At 33.3% G+C, this 15,905-nt stretch overlaps 3 protein-coding genes across 5 annotated transcripts in view; 1 reads left to right on the top strand and 2 right to left on the bottom strand.

Moving 5' to 3' along the window:
• LOC127860917 (uncharacterized) overlaps positions 1–4,953 on the top strand; it is an 86,537-nt gene extending 81,584 nt beyond the window's left edge. The window contains exons 1-2 of one of the 2 annotated variants that reach the window (XM_052399234.1): positions 2,773–2,892; positions 3,694–4,953. In XM_052399234.1, the coding sequence (XP_052255194.1) occupies positions 2,890–2,892; positions 3,694–4,668 (978 nt within the window). In that variant the 5' untranslated portion in view covers positions 2,773–2,889 and the 3' untranslated portion in view covers positions 4,669–4,953. Of the gene's footprint in view, positions 1–2,772; positions 2,893–3,693 lie in introns of those variants that run through there. The other variant, XM_052399233.1, reaches the window with a different exon arrangement.
• The window catches only part of LOC127860920 (uncharacterized), a 105,188-nt gene that overhangs the window by 81,269 nt on the left and 8,014 nt on the right, over positions 1–15,905 (bottom strand). Inside the window, exon 4 of the mRNA XM_052399236.1 lies at positions 15,182–15,255. Coding sequence (XP_052255196.1) covers positions 15,182–15,255 — 74 coding nt within the window. The remainder of the gene's footprint in view (positions 1–15,181; positions 15,256–15,905) is intronic.
• Positions 1–15,905, bottom strand: part of LOC127860921 (uncharacterized) — a 100,287-nt gene that overhangs the window by 76,368 nt on the left and 8,014 nt on the right. The window lies entirely within an intron of this gene.

Raw genomic sequence — 15,905 nt, 5'->3', positions numbered from 1 at the left:
GTAAATATCTTAATGCATATTTATTTTATCTGTGCCTATTGCACATAAAAGTGTTGATTTTATTAATTAAGATGATGATTGTTTCTTTGGTATTCGTAGGAAGAAATCAAACTAAACAACACAATACAAATATGTGATTTTGATCTTGAGCGTGGCTGGCTGAAACGTTGTGCAAATAATCTTAAATAAATTCTTAAACATTTAAGATAGTGTCATGAAAATCCTTCAAATGATATGGAAGATAAAAAGCAGACTCAAACTCGTTACAATTAAGCAGACTGACCATCAGGTCATTCTCATGAGATTAGAAGCTAAATTGTGATACTAATTAATGAGATGGTGTTTAAATATGAACAAAACACATGTGCCTGGCAAGGTTTTGTTATAGAAGCTAGCTACATCCCGAGATTATAGATCTGAATGATTATGGGATCAAATCGCTGGAATCTATTGAAAAAACAATGATTACATGTATGAACTGCCTGATAAAAAAATAATGTATGCGAAGCTTCCGATTTTCGATACTGATATGAAATTTTGAGTTTGTCCAAATAATAGTTGTACGAAGCAATAGCTCTATATGTCTTGGTATGATTACCGGTAAGGTGGTCGAACTGGAGAAAGCCACTGCAAGCGAAAGTTACATAACTCCTGTCCCATTCCATGCGATACAATCTGGTATTCAGTTGTATACTTGAATGTCCCTATTAATCCAAAGAAGGCGTGGCAATCAAGATAAGGCATTTTATCTACGACAAGATGAAAGTCGAAATGGTCATTACCGAAGAAAGCTAAGAGTGAATTCGCAGAATGTGCATGAAACGTGACGGTATACCAAGAAGATTGTTCACTCTATTCAATGAAGGTTGATTCGTAAGGCGCCAAGGGAATGCAATGAAAGGAACGTCATTTTACGTGAACGAGAAATTCCCGAGGAAGTTGCCGCTGAGCGTCGGAAGTTGCTACAACGCCCGCAATACTGGCAAAACCGCGTGAATTGCATACGGAAAGCTTCTGTGGACGGCAAGCCAGTTCCGGACTAGGAATATGGACACGAGCCACGCATTCTTTTGCAGAAAGTGCATGTTCTTACTGCTGCCAAACAGACAGCGTTTAGTACATCTTTATCTGTTTTTCTTAAAAATCTGATCAAATGAAATCTAAAATCCCCTTGAATAGTACCTAATAAATACAGTATAACACACTATGCTGAGAAACATTATATTACTTTGCCAACTCATTATATAAAATTACACTTTTCGTTTGGTGTTAGTAATACTGAGGCATATCCGATACCTGTTTTAAATAGTTTCAACTTAAATTATACAATATCTCAGTGGATATCGACTTATCCTACTTAATTAGGGCTTCTTCAAAGACTTGGAAAATTGTATAGATTTTTTCAACAGGACAAGTTTTTTAAGCAGGAAGCAAAAAGTTCAATGCTTTAAAGTTAAAGCGGTAGAAACATGTTTAATCAAAAAGACAAGAAAAACAGTTGTGCGCACCGGGTTTAGAGCCCGGGTCCTTTGTACTAAAGGTTTTCATCTTCACCACCTTGCTTTTTCGGCGTCAAGAGTTACGCTGTGTTAAATGTACTTCATGACAGAAATTCATAACCTGTGAACAATTGTAATGAAATAAAAAGTAATTATCCAAATTATTTCATCGATTTACTTTACAAACGCCGCACAATTTCATCAACATTCTATCTATAGATGGTGACGTCACTACGTTATTGTCAACTCTATACTAAGATGCTTCACATTCCCCTGGTTTGGGGAATTATGCTTCCGCCAAAGTAGTTCTGCGTAGGAATGAAAATGATAAAAATAAAAGAAAAAAATCGTTTTTGATTGTATGTTTAAAACGGAATGTTGTTTAAAAAAATGTTAATTAATTATTTTAAAATGTGATTTTGAATCTCTATTAAGACTGATAGCGATTATCAGAAGCACGATTAAATGACCTACTTTCGCTTTCACTTTTGTCTCGTAACAGAAGTGCTACCAACAATTCCTTTCGCGTTTGTACACAGGTCAGTAAGACCGGTGCGTACACAATGATTCATCAATGTTATCTGATAGCTACTCGGTTCACAAAACGCTAATTTTACAAAACGTCTATGTTCGGAATTTTGAAAATTGTCAATATGTCTATATGCGAACAGTTTTCGTTCTTCGAACAGGGATCTTATCACAGATTTGGCATGTATTGAAATTTGCCATTCAATGCTTTATATTTATAAATGTAAACATTGAATCTTAAAATCTCTAGTAAAAAACAAAACCAGAAAAATTAAAGAAAGAAAAAAAGTAACCCTCAACTGGGTTCGAACCACTGACCCCTAGAAAATATAGCGACAACAACAGAACTCTCCAAATTATTCAATCGTTTTGCGTTGCAACGCTTTATAAATTCATATAATGGATATTTTAGAGCACGATAGATGTTCAGTACTTTTGTTTCCTCACAAATGTCATAACTACAACGAAAATTTGCAAATCTGGAACATTTTTACAAAATATATTTTGTAAATTTACTAACGTGAAAAGTCCCCTTTAAAAAATGCTACCCTGTGAAATATACACGAATAAAATGGAAGCGTTAAAGCTATAACGCGTGCAATTAACATAAATAAATTAGTGTACACCGCTATAAACCTATCAAACAGGCAAACAGGGTAGATTTTGCTAATATCTAAATTACCCGTAAATAGTTTGCTCGGATCGCTTATCTAGTGTATCGATTGTATTCATGAAACTTTATAAATGGATATAGGTGTATTTGCGTGCTTTTGCTGGATTGTTTCTTAACGCTATATGCTGGTGACTAACTCACGAAGTAATACCTAATTCGAAAACATGGACTAATGCTTATCATCAAGTCATGGTATTGTACATTGTTTAGTTATTGTAAGAATCAATATTACGACTCGTTTATCAAATATGCTGAATCTGAAAAATAATAGCATTGTTTTGCAAATGAACACTTACATGCCGAAAGATATACTTTACCAATAACTTATGATAACAGATTTGAAGTCGTCATAAAGTTTTATTGCCTTTCAATTATGGCTGTCAAAATGTCTGCTTGTTCACATTTCACTGGTTGCACGATTTCCATCGATGAATGCCGGAATCTTTTTAGTTTTCCGTGTCTGAGCGTCTTCATCTACGGAAATATATCCGTAAATAATCGTCAAAGTGAGCGTTGACAGTGTAAATAAGCAAAGTCAAACTGCGTTTTTGCTTACAATGTAGTTTTCCGATTAATTTTTTAACAGTTCCAACATTAGTTTTGAAACGATGGATATAAACGCATTTAAAAAACGATTCAGCATCTTTAAGTTGACAACAATTTACGCATCATGCATAAATTGACATAACATTTCGAATTGCTTTTTGCTGCATTTTAAACATGGACTCTTATATATTAGTCAATATCATCTATAACAATTTGTCCAACCTCACTGTATTTACTGTCGTTCGATGTTTTATAATGAAATTACGAACGATTATGAACAGGTTGACTGCAAAAATACTTGACCAAAATAAGTTAAATCATCATAGATCGGATCGCCGAAACCAAATAATAATGCATGCATCAGCCCTAGTTTCTTACAGAAAATCTGAAAGCATGCTGATGTATTATTCAGTATTTGAATCGTATTTCATTGTGATTTTAATATAGTTTCACAAAGATGCTCAAGATATACTGAAGAACAAAATCGACGCTGTAGACAGATATAGGCATGAAGTCCTCCGTTTCCTCATAGACCTAAGGGATGTTGGCATTCAAGGAAGGGAACACATCCATGAAATGTATAAGAAAAGTGGTGTCGACGGAAGGCGCAACTACCAGTACATAGCTATTGCATTAGTTTCACTTCAGGAAATCATACAAGAGGATCATTCTATTGTAGAACAGTTCAGGAAGTACGTAATCGAACTCGATGAAGTCAATTCGAGCAGAACGCTTCTATTTCAACGAGTGTCGGTTGTGATGAACAGTACTCTCAAAAGTTTGTCTTTCCATGGCGAACGCCGTGTGTTTGATCCAGATAAACGCTACTTGTTTGAACACATAGATAGCAGAGTGAAAAACAGTTCAGCGTTAGTAGTAACCAATAAGGTCCACTATTGCTTAGACAATAATATTTTACATCAAATGCATTTAGATTATGTTAAACATTTTCAAACAACCGAAGAAATGATAATATTACTATATTCTCATAATATTCCATGTGATATACCATTTAATGAATGTTATTTAGTTCTTACAAAATTTGTGGACAACGCTAACGAAGTTATTTCTTTGGGCTATGACAAAGCTTTTACGACAACAAATGAGGAAAAAGTAATTCAGCATCTTCGTAATAACGACAAAATCAAACTATTTAACCCGGGTGAGATTATGTTAGAACTTGAAAGAATAATGCAGTTGGCTTTTGCATTTCCAGAATGTTCGGATGATGATGAAGACGATCATGCAGAAATATATCTTGAAGCTTCAGTTCGGATTCCACACCATTTACATTTATGCAATAAATATCTGTCTAGGACATGTCAACGGTTAAGTCCCAAAAGCCAGACTATCAACATAAAAGATACCAAAAAGACATTCTCCACGAGATTTTGTTCATGTGTGAAAGAATCTGCTAAATAGCTCACCTGAGCACGAGGTTACATACTTTGATTTTGTTGTCTACTTTCATAGTCGTTCAATGTCGTCTATTTGCTTGAACAATTCCATTTCAATTTTTGGTGGGATATATCTAAACTATTTAAGAATTTTTCTTGGCCGTAATGTTATTCATTTCTCTCGATATTTAGAAACATTTGTGTTTATTAATGACGGCTTGACAGTAACTGACCACACTATGGTAATATTGTTTCATTTTCAGCATTTTAGGCAATCAATGTGAACTAAATTTTGTAGTATGCGTTTAACGCTTAAATGTGATGTTATGAGCATTTAACATTATATGCTATGTTTATAGATGTCTATCGCAACCGTTGTTTATTTTTGGCGTTTTCACTTTATACACACTTATATTTGTTAATGTAGCATCAACATACTTAAACATTATCCCGAAAAGAGAAAAATAATACTAGAGTGGTCTCCCTTAATGTCGGAAGCACGAGAAAAGTGATGAGTGTTAAAATCAATTAAACAATAAAAATAAACTTCGGATAATATTGGAAAATGGATTTTTTAAATCAGTAAGAAAACGGTAACAGTTTGTTAGCTATAAGAACACATAATAAAACTTAATACTAAGTAAATAAACATGATAAACTTTTCATAAACGTGTAATGGGTGCCGCCATTTTTTCCCGTGCATAATTGATGCCGCACGTAACAAACAATACCTAAGCTGTCCACGTGATGAAAATGTAAAAGTATACTGCGCAAAAAAGAAAAGACAGCAATAAGTAAATTATATAGAAGTTAAGAGAAAATACTTGCAGACATGAATCACAAAGCAAATTCAAAAAAGGGAGAACAATGTGATGTTGAACTTAACCCTAAGCCGTATCCAAAAGCAGGTGATAAACGCAGCCGACATGTAGGAAGTTTGAGTAGCGTTAGTGAAACAGATACAAGTTTGAACGATGAAACACAAGTGAAACAATCAAAGAAAAAGCAAAAATCAAAAGACCAGGAATTTAATCAAACGGAAAACATTGTGATGAAAGAACTAAAAGAAATAAACATTAAACTAAATAATGTTCTTACGAAAGATAGCACAGAACTAAAAACCATGATAAAAGATATCATTAGTCAATTGAAAGACGAGCTCTTAGGCTCAATAACCTTAAGAGTGGAAATTCTCGAAAGCGAAATTTTTGAGAAGGCGGAAACGAACAGCAAACTGTCGAAGCAGATAGAAGAAATGAGCCAAAGACTGAAAGATAAAGAGGATGAAAATGAAATGCTGAAACGGACCATCAAAACTAAGGAAACTGCAAACGATTTCAGGTTCAACGATATTAAACAGTATAGCAAACGCAGCAATATTAAGATAGATGGAGTACAGGACAAGGAAAACGAAACTAGCCTGGAAACTGCAGACAAAGTAATAGAACTTCTCAATCGACACATCACAGACCTTAAACTAAATCGCGACGACATTGACATTGCTCATAGAATTGGGCCGTTCAACTCTCGAAAAAGCCGACCAATAATCATGAAAATGATCTCGAGAATGACAAAAACCAAAATAATGAGAAACGCGAAAGCCTTGCGAACACTAAAAGACCCGGTGTATGTGAATGATCACCTTACAAAGCTCAATACCACAATACTTGCTTGCGTTAGGAAAAAGCAGAGGGACATAGTCGTGTCGACCTGGTCACGCGAGGGAAATGTGTACTACCGCGACGTCAACGAGATAGTACACAAAGTCGTCCAAGACCAATACCAATACTGGCTGGATCTACCATGGCCTAGCACTTAAGCCAGTATTGAAAATGTGATCTCTTTTCTTTTATAAACACTGTGTCCATAAACCAGAAACGCTCCACGAGATTTTCACAGTTGAACATTGTATATGACGTGCAGACCGCGCAACGAGAGAGCGAGAAACACGATTCTACTCGCAGGAACACTAATTTAATTGTCTCTTATCGATAAAATTATACTTTGCTTGATGTCGTGTTGAATAACCAGTACACATTTGGGTTTACAATTTATAAGTACGCAAACAACTAATACAATCAATACATACCCTTTTTATATTAACAGAGTTATTAATAATTATTAACTATCATTGAAATTATATAGCCATGAGGCTTATCTAGTTTTTCATTTTCGTGCTAGACTTGCCAACTTGTGGGATTAAAAAAAAAACTAATTGTTCATATAAAGGGGGCGTGAAAACCGCAAAACGTAAACGAACTTTAACGATGTTTTTATAACCGCACTTACTGTAGGTTTTTCATTCGAAACAATCGCTGTTATTGATTGATTTTTTTAGTCGCTTTTTACACACCATTAATTTCTGCATATTGTAACTTAAATCCCCGTTAATTATCTACTATAAAAATTACATCTTAAAGGAAGCATACACAATAGTCTAAGCTGTATTGTTTTTGAACCCAACATACTGTTAACAAAATTAAATTGAACGATACACTATACAGTAGATTTTTCTAACAAAGATCGTCTTATATAATAAAAGTCCCCACGATATCTATAACATTACAAAACCAAATAGATGAATCTATTCTTTACATAAATAGATTCAATAATTGTTGGTTGTAAATTAGTTATATCTTTTATGTTAAAACAACAAAAACGGATTGTGCGTTTCTAATGCACGCCTGTACCGTGATTGTGTCTCTTGTTTAATCTTGCTATAGCTGGTAGAGGCAACTACTGCTTTTACATTATTAATCAGTTGTATAGTGATGGATGCATTGCGCACGTACACACACAAAAGACAGACGAATGAACTCTTTTTGAAAAGTTTATATAAGTCGTTTGATTGTATTACCCTCTGAAATGATTTGCGTTAATAATGCGTCTATGGCTGGTAGATAAAATAACTTTTGTCCAACAATTAGTGATAGTTGATAGTAAAACCAAATGGTTCTTTTACTTATTTATTGCTCAAACTTATTCTGTGTTACAATTGTGAAAATGCCAACAACGAACTTAACACGTTAATTTCACCTAAACTTAAAATTTCCACTTGATCGGAAAAACTTATTCTTAAAAAAATGTGTTGTATATCATTCAAAACTATATGTCACGCTCGGTTTTGTTTTCTTGTACATTGCTGTTTTGTTGCTGTATTTCCTTTTTGTCCAACAATTAGTGATAGTTGATAGTAAAACCAAATGGTTCTTTTAATTATTTATTGCTCAAACTTATTCTGTGTTTCAATTGTGAAAATGCCAACAACGAACCTAACACGTTAATTTCACTTAAACTTAAAATTTTCACTTGATCGGAATAACTTATTCTTAAAAAAATGTGTTGTATATCATTCAAAACAATATGTCACGCTCGGTTTTGTTTTCTTGTACATTGCTGTTTTGTTGCTGTATTTCCTTTTTGGTGTAAAATGAATCACTTTTACACACACAGTAAAACACACAAATGCATGCATACATGCAAGCAATCACGCTATCTCGAACACAAACGAATTACCTTTTTTTTAAAATAGCTTTCAACATGCTTGGTTGTTGAACCTTATGTTTTTTTCTACTATGTTTTATGTTGTTCTGTTTGTTAATATTTTTTTTTCTTTGTTTCTTTTTGTGTATTATATATTTCACAAGATACCGGGACATACACGCACGCTTACACGCGCACACAAAAAACACACACGCGCACACACACACGCATACACACAAACGCATGAACGCACTCACACACACACACACACACACACACACACACACACACACGCACGCACGCACGCACGCACGCACGCACGCACGCACGCACGCACGCACGCACGCACGCACGCACGCACGCACGCACGCACGCACGCACGCACGCACGCACGCACGCACGCACACACACTCATGCGCGAAAGTGAGCATATACTTGTTAACAACCACATTTCATCAACAAGAAGGCGTACAAACTACACTTTTTTATTTTTTTGGTGAAAAATCAGTGTTACACACACACACACACAGTAAAACACACCAATTCATGGCTACATGCAAGCAACCACGCTCTCTCGAATACAAACGAATTACCAATTTTATTCTTTTTCTTCAAAAGAATTTTCAACATGTTTGGTTGTTGTATCTTATGTATGTTTAATGTAGTTCTGTTGTTTTTTTCTCTGTCCCTTTAGATGTTTTATATATTTTCACAAAACACCGGGACATATACGCGCGCCTACACACGCACAAAAATCACACACACGCACACTCACGCACACTCACGCACACACACACGCCCGCGCACACAAACACCCACACGCACACACACACGCACACCCGCACACACACATACACACACGCATGAACGTACACACACACACACACACGCGCGCATGAATGTACATACACACACACACACACATGCACGAACTTGCGCATATACTTATTAACAATCACATTATATCAACGAGCAGGCGTACAAACTAAACATATTTATTACTTGAGATTACAGCATAGGAAACAAAAACACGTACTGTTTAAATACGCAAACGCCACGCAAACATTGTTGTTGTTTATGCATGCCAGTGTTTTTTGTGTTTGCGTTGTTCTGTGTGCTGTTTTTCTGTCTCTTAAGCATTTTTTTACTTGTTTAATGATAGTGTTTGTTACACAATATATTTTTTTTTTTTGGCGGAACCCTTTCTTCCTATTTGTCATTGTAAACAGTTTTTTTTTATCACGTGTATCCGTTGCTTTTCGGGGTGTAAACATAACTTTTTTTCTGCTCATTTTTGTTTCCATATTTTGTTTGTATGTAGAGACATATCTTATCTTACAATAGAAACTAACTGGATATGTTTTAAATTTGAAACTAACTGGACAAGCACACACAAATCATCATTTACATCACCCTCCATTAAATGATTAAATTATGTACATTGAATGTAAAAGGGCTAAACAATAAAGACAAACGCATAAAAATCTTCAAATGGTTAGACAAAAAAAATTATAGTATATGCCTTTTACAAGAATGTCATTTAACACCTACTTTAGCACAAACCTTAAAAGATGAATGGGACGGAGAAATCTATCTCAGTGGAGAACATACTAATAAACAAGGCATTGCCTTTCTTATAAAAAATAATATAGGGATCACAGTCAATAACTTAAACGAAATAATAATTGGCAGACAAGCAAGTATAGATATCAAAATACACGAAACAGAATTTACATTAATTAATGTTTACGGCCCTAACATAGATGATTCCACATTCTACGAAACATTACAATCCTTTATAATTAATAACCAAGATAAAAACATCAAAGTCGGTGGTGATTTTAATACTGTTCTTAACCCATTATTAGACAAAAAGAATGGAAACCTTTATACTCATCCTAAAAATAGAAACATTTTAAATAACATAATTGAAAACTACAATATGATAGACATCTGGCGTACTATAAATCCAAACGAAAGCAAATTCACCTGGCACTCAAACACAAAACCAACAATATTTTGTAGATTAGACTATTTTTTAATATCTGAATCTCTTTGCAACATTATTGACACATGTAACATAAAACCAGGATTTATGACTGACCACTCTCTAGTTGAACTTAAACTGCACAATATACAACCTGAAAGAGGCCCAGGATACTTTAAAATTAACAACAGCATCTTATTAGATACACAATATCAAACACAAATAAAACAGGAAATATTAAATACAGTTCAAAATAATAAAGATGCAAACCCAAACACCTTATGGGAAGTAATTAAAGGAAATATACGTAACACAACAATTAGATACACATCATTTAAACAAAAAGAAACACACAAACTTGAAACTGAAACCATCAAAACCATTGAAACACTTGAAAAACAATTGCATCAAACAAACACAAATGATACCACCGACATTGAAAATGAAATAACATTAAAAAAAACAAATATTAGATGGAATCTATCATACACATCTCAATGGAATAATACTAAGAGCGCGTGCACAGCATGTTGAACACAATGAAAAAAATACAAAATATTTCGCAAACATTGAAAAACGTAGAAGTGAACAAAAAACTGTACACAAATTAGTAGTCAATGGCAAAGATATAACAAACAGAACTGAAATACTAGAAGAACAACGTTTATTTTTCGAAACCCTCTATAAACGAAAAAATGTAGAAAATAACACCAGTTTCAAAAATACACATCACGCTTTAAACCAAGATGAAAAACAACTGTGCGACGGATTGCTTAATGAATATGAATGTGGATTAGCCCTAAAAGAAATGCAAAATAACAAAAGCCCAGGATCTGATGGCATCACAATCGAGTTTTATAAAATATTCTGGAATGAGATAAAAACACATCTAATTAATTCACTTAACTATTCATTTAACAACGAAAACTTAACTACGCTACAAAAACAAGGTATTATATCGCTTATTCCAAAACCTGGAAAAAACTTAGAATCCTTATCAAACTGGCGCCCGATTAGTTTACTAAACAATGATTATAAAATTGCAACTAAAAGTATAGCAAACAGAATTAAAAAAATATTACCATCAATCATTTCAAAATCTCAATCTGGTTTTATAAAAGGACGTTACATTGGTGAAAACGTTCGTCTTATCCAAGAATGCATAAACTATTTCAACAATTCAAATAATCCTGGTCTAATATTCTTTGCAGACTTTGAAAAGGCATTCGATTCGCTTGATCATTCATTTATGTTCTCTTGCTTAGAAAATATGAACTTTGGTGAAAGTCTCATTCAATGGGTCAAACTATTCTATACCGATATATACAGTATAATCATTAACAATGGCTTCTTTTCATACAGTTTTAACATCGAACGAGGGGTTCGACAAGGATGTCCACTCTCATCATCGCTATTTATTATTTGCATCGAGTATCTATCACATCAAATCCAATCAAATAAACACATAAAAGGCATATCACTAGAACCTGACGAAGAAATCAAACAATCCCTATTTGCTGACGATGCAACTTATTTTTTAAACGACAATTACGATTCTTTCCATAACCTAATAGAGTCGCTAACCCTTTACGGAATGACATCGGGTCTTAAACTAAACAAAAGTAAATGTACTGTGCTACGAGTAGGTAAATTAAAACAAAGTACTGTTCAATATAAAAAAGAAATGAAATTTTATTGGACATCCGATGAAGCCACAACGTTAGGCATTACTTTCACAAATAATGAAAAGGATACAGTTCTTAAAAACATACTACCTAAATTACAGAATTTTAAAAACTGCTTAAAATCATGGCATCATCGTAAACTTACACTAATCGGAAAAAACACAGTATTGAAAACGTTTGCACTTCCTAAATTAATATATGTATTAAAAGTTCTCCCAAATCCACCAAACGATGTAATTAACGATATAAAATCAGCAATATTTAATTTCATATGGGACGGTAAGCCTGATAAAATAAAAAGAACTCAGTTAATTCAATCTGTAGAAAATGGAGGTATCCAATTAACGAACATTGACTCATTCTTGAATGCAATCAAATGCAGCTGGGTTAAAAGATACCTAGATAATACCAATACGAGTAAATGGAAATTATTCTACCAGAAAATCCTTAAAAAATATGGTGACTCCTTACTTTTTGAATGTAACATCAGCAATACTATCTTACATGAAATTGCAAACGAAAACATATTTCTGTCTGATGTTCTATCAGCGTGGAGTGATGTCACTCATAACTTAGAAACCCAAACCAGCAGTAAAACAATTTTATGGAACAATAAAGACATAACTTCAAACAATAAGATGTTTTTCTATAAAGATTGGTTTGAACGAAGCATTAAATATGTCGACCAATTATATGACTACAGAATTAAGGATTTCTACTCTTTTGATAATATATGCTACATATACGGAATACCTTCAAATAATTTTCTGAAGTACTACACACTAATCAAAAGCATACCCATACATATTAAATCTGAAATCAATACAAATAATACACCATGTACTCAAACAACATTTGTAGAAAACATACTTGGAAGAAAAAACAAAACAAATAAAATATTTTACACACTACAAATTAAAAACCCTACAGAAAACTCCAAAATCCAAAATAAATGGCAAGACCTTTTTGTAGAAAATGAACTTAATTGGAAACACATATTTACCATGCCATATAAAGCAACCATTGAAAGCACACTGAGAAGTTTTCAATATAAATACATCCATAGAATTATAGCTACAAATAAATATCTCTTTAAATGCAAATTAGCTAACTCAAATATGTGTGACTTCTGCAGTGAAAACATTGAAACTATAGAACATCTTTTTTGGGAGTGCAAACACATCCAGCCTATTTGGAATCAATTAATATCATTTCTTGAACAACAGCAACTAAACGTTAAACTATCTTTCTTAAATGTAAGTTTCGGAATTAACTCATTGAAATCACTAGACGGTAATAATATTGTGAATTTTATGGTTATATTGATGAAATATTTTATCTTAAACATGAAGTACAAAAAACAAGTACCAAATTTTAATTGTTTTGTCCATAGTCTTAAACTAAAAATCCAGATTGAGAAAGAAATAGCCCTCAGTAATGACACATTACAAATCTTTGAACAAAAATGGAATCGGATTAAATTCTCATAATGTTTTGTCCACTTTTATACATTTCACTCTAATGTTAGTTTATCTTTCTAAAATAGTTTTGTTTATCTTTTTTAAACATGAAGTACAAAAAACAAGTACCAAATTTTTATTGTTTTGTCCATAGTCTTAAACTTAAAATCCAGATTGAGAAAGAAATAGCCCTCAGTAATGACACATTACAAATCTTTGAACAAAAATGGAATCGGATTAAATTCTCATAATGTTTTGTCCACTTTTATACATTTCACTCTAATGTAAGTTTATCTTTCTAAAATAGTTTTGTTTATTTTTTTCAATCTGACAAGATCATTGTGAATATAAAACAAAACACACAAGTCCAGTATGCTTTCTTCCGACTTTATACAACTCATCATTTTTTCATAACTATTCCTCTGTTGTTCTTTTCTATTCTCTCTAAAAAAATATATATATTAGCATATCTTGTATAACATGTCTGAACTTTATTGCTTTGTACAATCACTATGTTGTATGATCATATACATGTTTACATTGTATGTATGATATTGAATAAAAAAAAAATAAAAAAAAATAATGCATTTGAATATCAACCGTTATTTCGTTTTGACAACTGACGACAGAAATTATTCGATGTACAATGTGAATCTAAATTTAGTTTTAGAGCAGATTCGTTCATAGACAACACACGAACACTCACTCCGATCCTAATAAACGGACATTTCCGCTCGGCTTAGTGGACTGTACAGTCATGTAAAATATCGAATATATGATATATTTTTATAAACAACTGGTAGCAAGATGAGTTGCAGATAATTGGTCAGTTACCACATTTTAACTAACTATTTTGACCTGTTAATTCTGTTAAGCTCATTTCAACAGTAAAAAAGCCCATAATAACGCTTTAAGAATAGGATATATATATCATTAGAAACGATATTTAAACATATAGTTAATCCGCTCAGAAATACGATATCGAAACGAAAAAAATCGATAGAAAGCCCATAGTCATTATTATTAGTAAAAACCATTTCGGTAGTCAGAACATTGCTAATCAAGAAAGATACAAGGAGATTCATTATAGACGATATTTAACAGCGAAGTGATCCTTTAGCAAGCATACTAATAGTTGATTGTTCTGATTAACCCTTTACCCATTAGATACGTATTTTCACGCATTCGTAATCTCTTAGAAAGTTAAATTAAACTTAAGACCTTTCTTACTGTATTTAAGTTTTGAAATGTTGTTTTTTGCCAACCCTTAGATACGGATGAGCAGCAAATACGCCATTTTATATATATATGGGGAGCATGTAGTTGCCAGTTTGGGGTTCCTTTCTTACTTCCGTCATACTTATGTTACCGTTTCTCATAGCGCCTTCAATATTTTACCGATCTCTTACATATTTGGCATGTAGGTACCTTGCATGGACCTCTATCTTTTGATGAGGTTTAAGGTCACAGGGGTCAAGGTCAACGAGGCTAATTATATAGTTTATCAAGGTCACAATTTGGTTACAGTTTCTCATAGCGCCTTCAATATTTTATCGATCTCTTATATATTTGGGATGTAGGTACCTTGCATAGACCTCTACTTTTTTGATGAGGCTTGAGGTCACTGGGGTCAAAATCACTGAGGCTAACAATAGATTTTCTCAAGGTCACACTTTTTTTCCATACAATTAAACCATATATCGACAAAACATCCTTGGGGAGCATCCATCAGTCTTACTGATATCCTTGTCACTTTTACTTCTGAGAGGGAAATTATTAAAAGATGCTGATAAACAAAGATTTAGAATAATTTCATGTACTGCGTTTCAAATATCTTGATATCCTTATGAGACCAGTTTACAGAATGCTGCAGCTTATATTTTGTAATGAACGTATACAATCATAGCACAAAAGTATCGCTACTTGTTACGGTCATTTTTAAAGTGTCCGTTCGCCGAGTTGTGTATGTGTCATCCGAGAAGTTCTTCAACAATGATCTGCAAAAGACAAAACATCTTAACATTAAAACATTATTATGCCTTGTGTATGTAACATTTTTTAAATATTAGATTATTATTGGAATACTGGCTAATGTGTTATTTTTTACGTTGTTTAACGGGACCGCCAACCCTTAATTCCGACCAATACAAATAATAAAAATACTGAAAGTACTGGGGGCGATTTTGCTCAAATTTAAAAACACTATACACGGTGATGCCAACCAATTACACTTGTTGAATAAAGCAGATGGAATTAAGGAAGAGTGACAGGCTGTCAACACAATATATGATTTAGCTATTTGGGGCTAAAGTAAAAGCTGCTTTTTAAAACAAGTCATTGCCGCACGTGCCAATTCATAACTGCGAAACGTTTGTTAATACAATTTTAATCATTATCATTTGAACTGGTGACCTAGATTATTCTCTGACTTAGTGTTATATGTATCCAAAGTTTCTATATATCATGTAGGTTTCATTATTATTCATAGATATATATTCGATCAACATATTTGCTGGATTTCAAGTCACACCGACACAGTGTAGGTCATGTAGCGACTTTATTATTGTTTTGATCACTTGGAAACCATTAACGCAAATGTATTAGCTGCTGTGAAAGGGACAACCACAACATGTATTTCGTGTGGAAG

This window comes from Dreissena polymorpha, chromosome 15 (genome assembly GCF_020536995.1).
Source record: "Dreissena polymorpha isolate Duluth1 chromosome 15, UMN_Dpol_1.0, whole genome shotgun sequence".
Classification (NCBI taxonomy): domain Eukaryota; kingdom Metazoa; phylum Mollusca; class Bivalvia; order Myida; family Dreissenidae; genus Dreissena; species Dreissena polymorpha.
The sequence above is the reverse complement of the archived record's forward strand: the minus strand, read 5'-3'. Positions and strand labels throughout refer to the sequence as shown.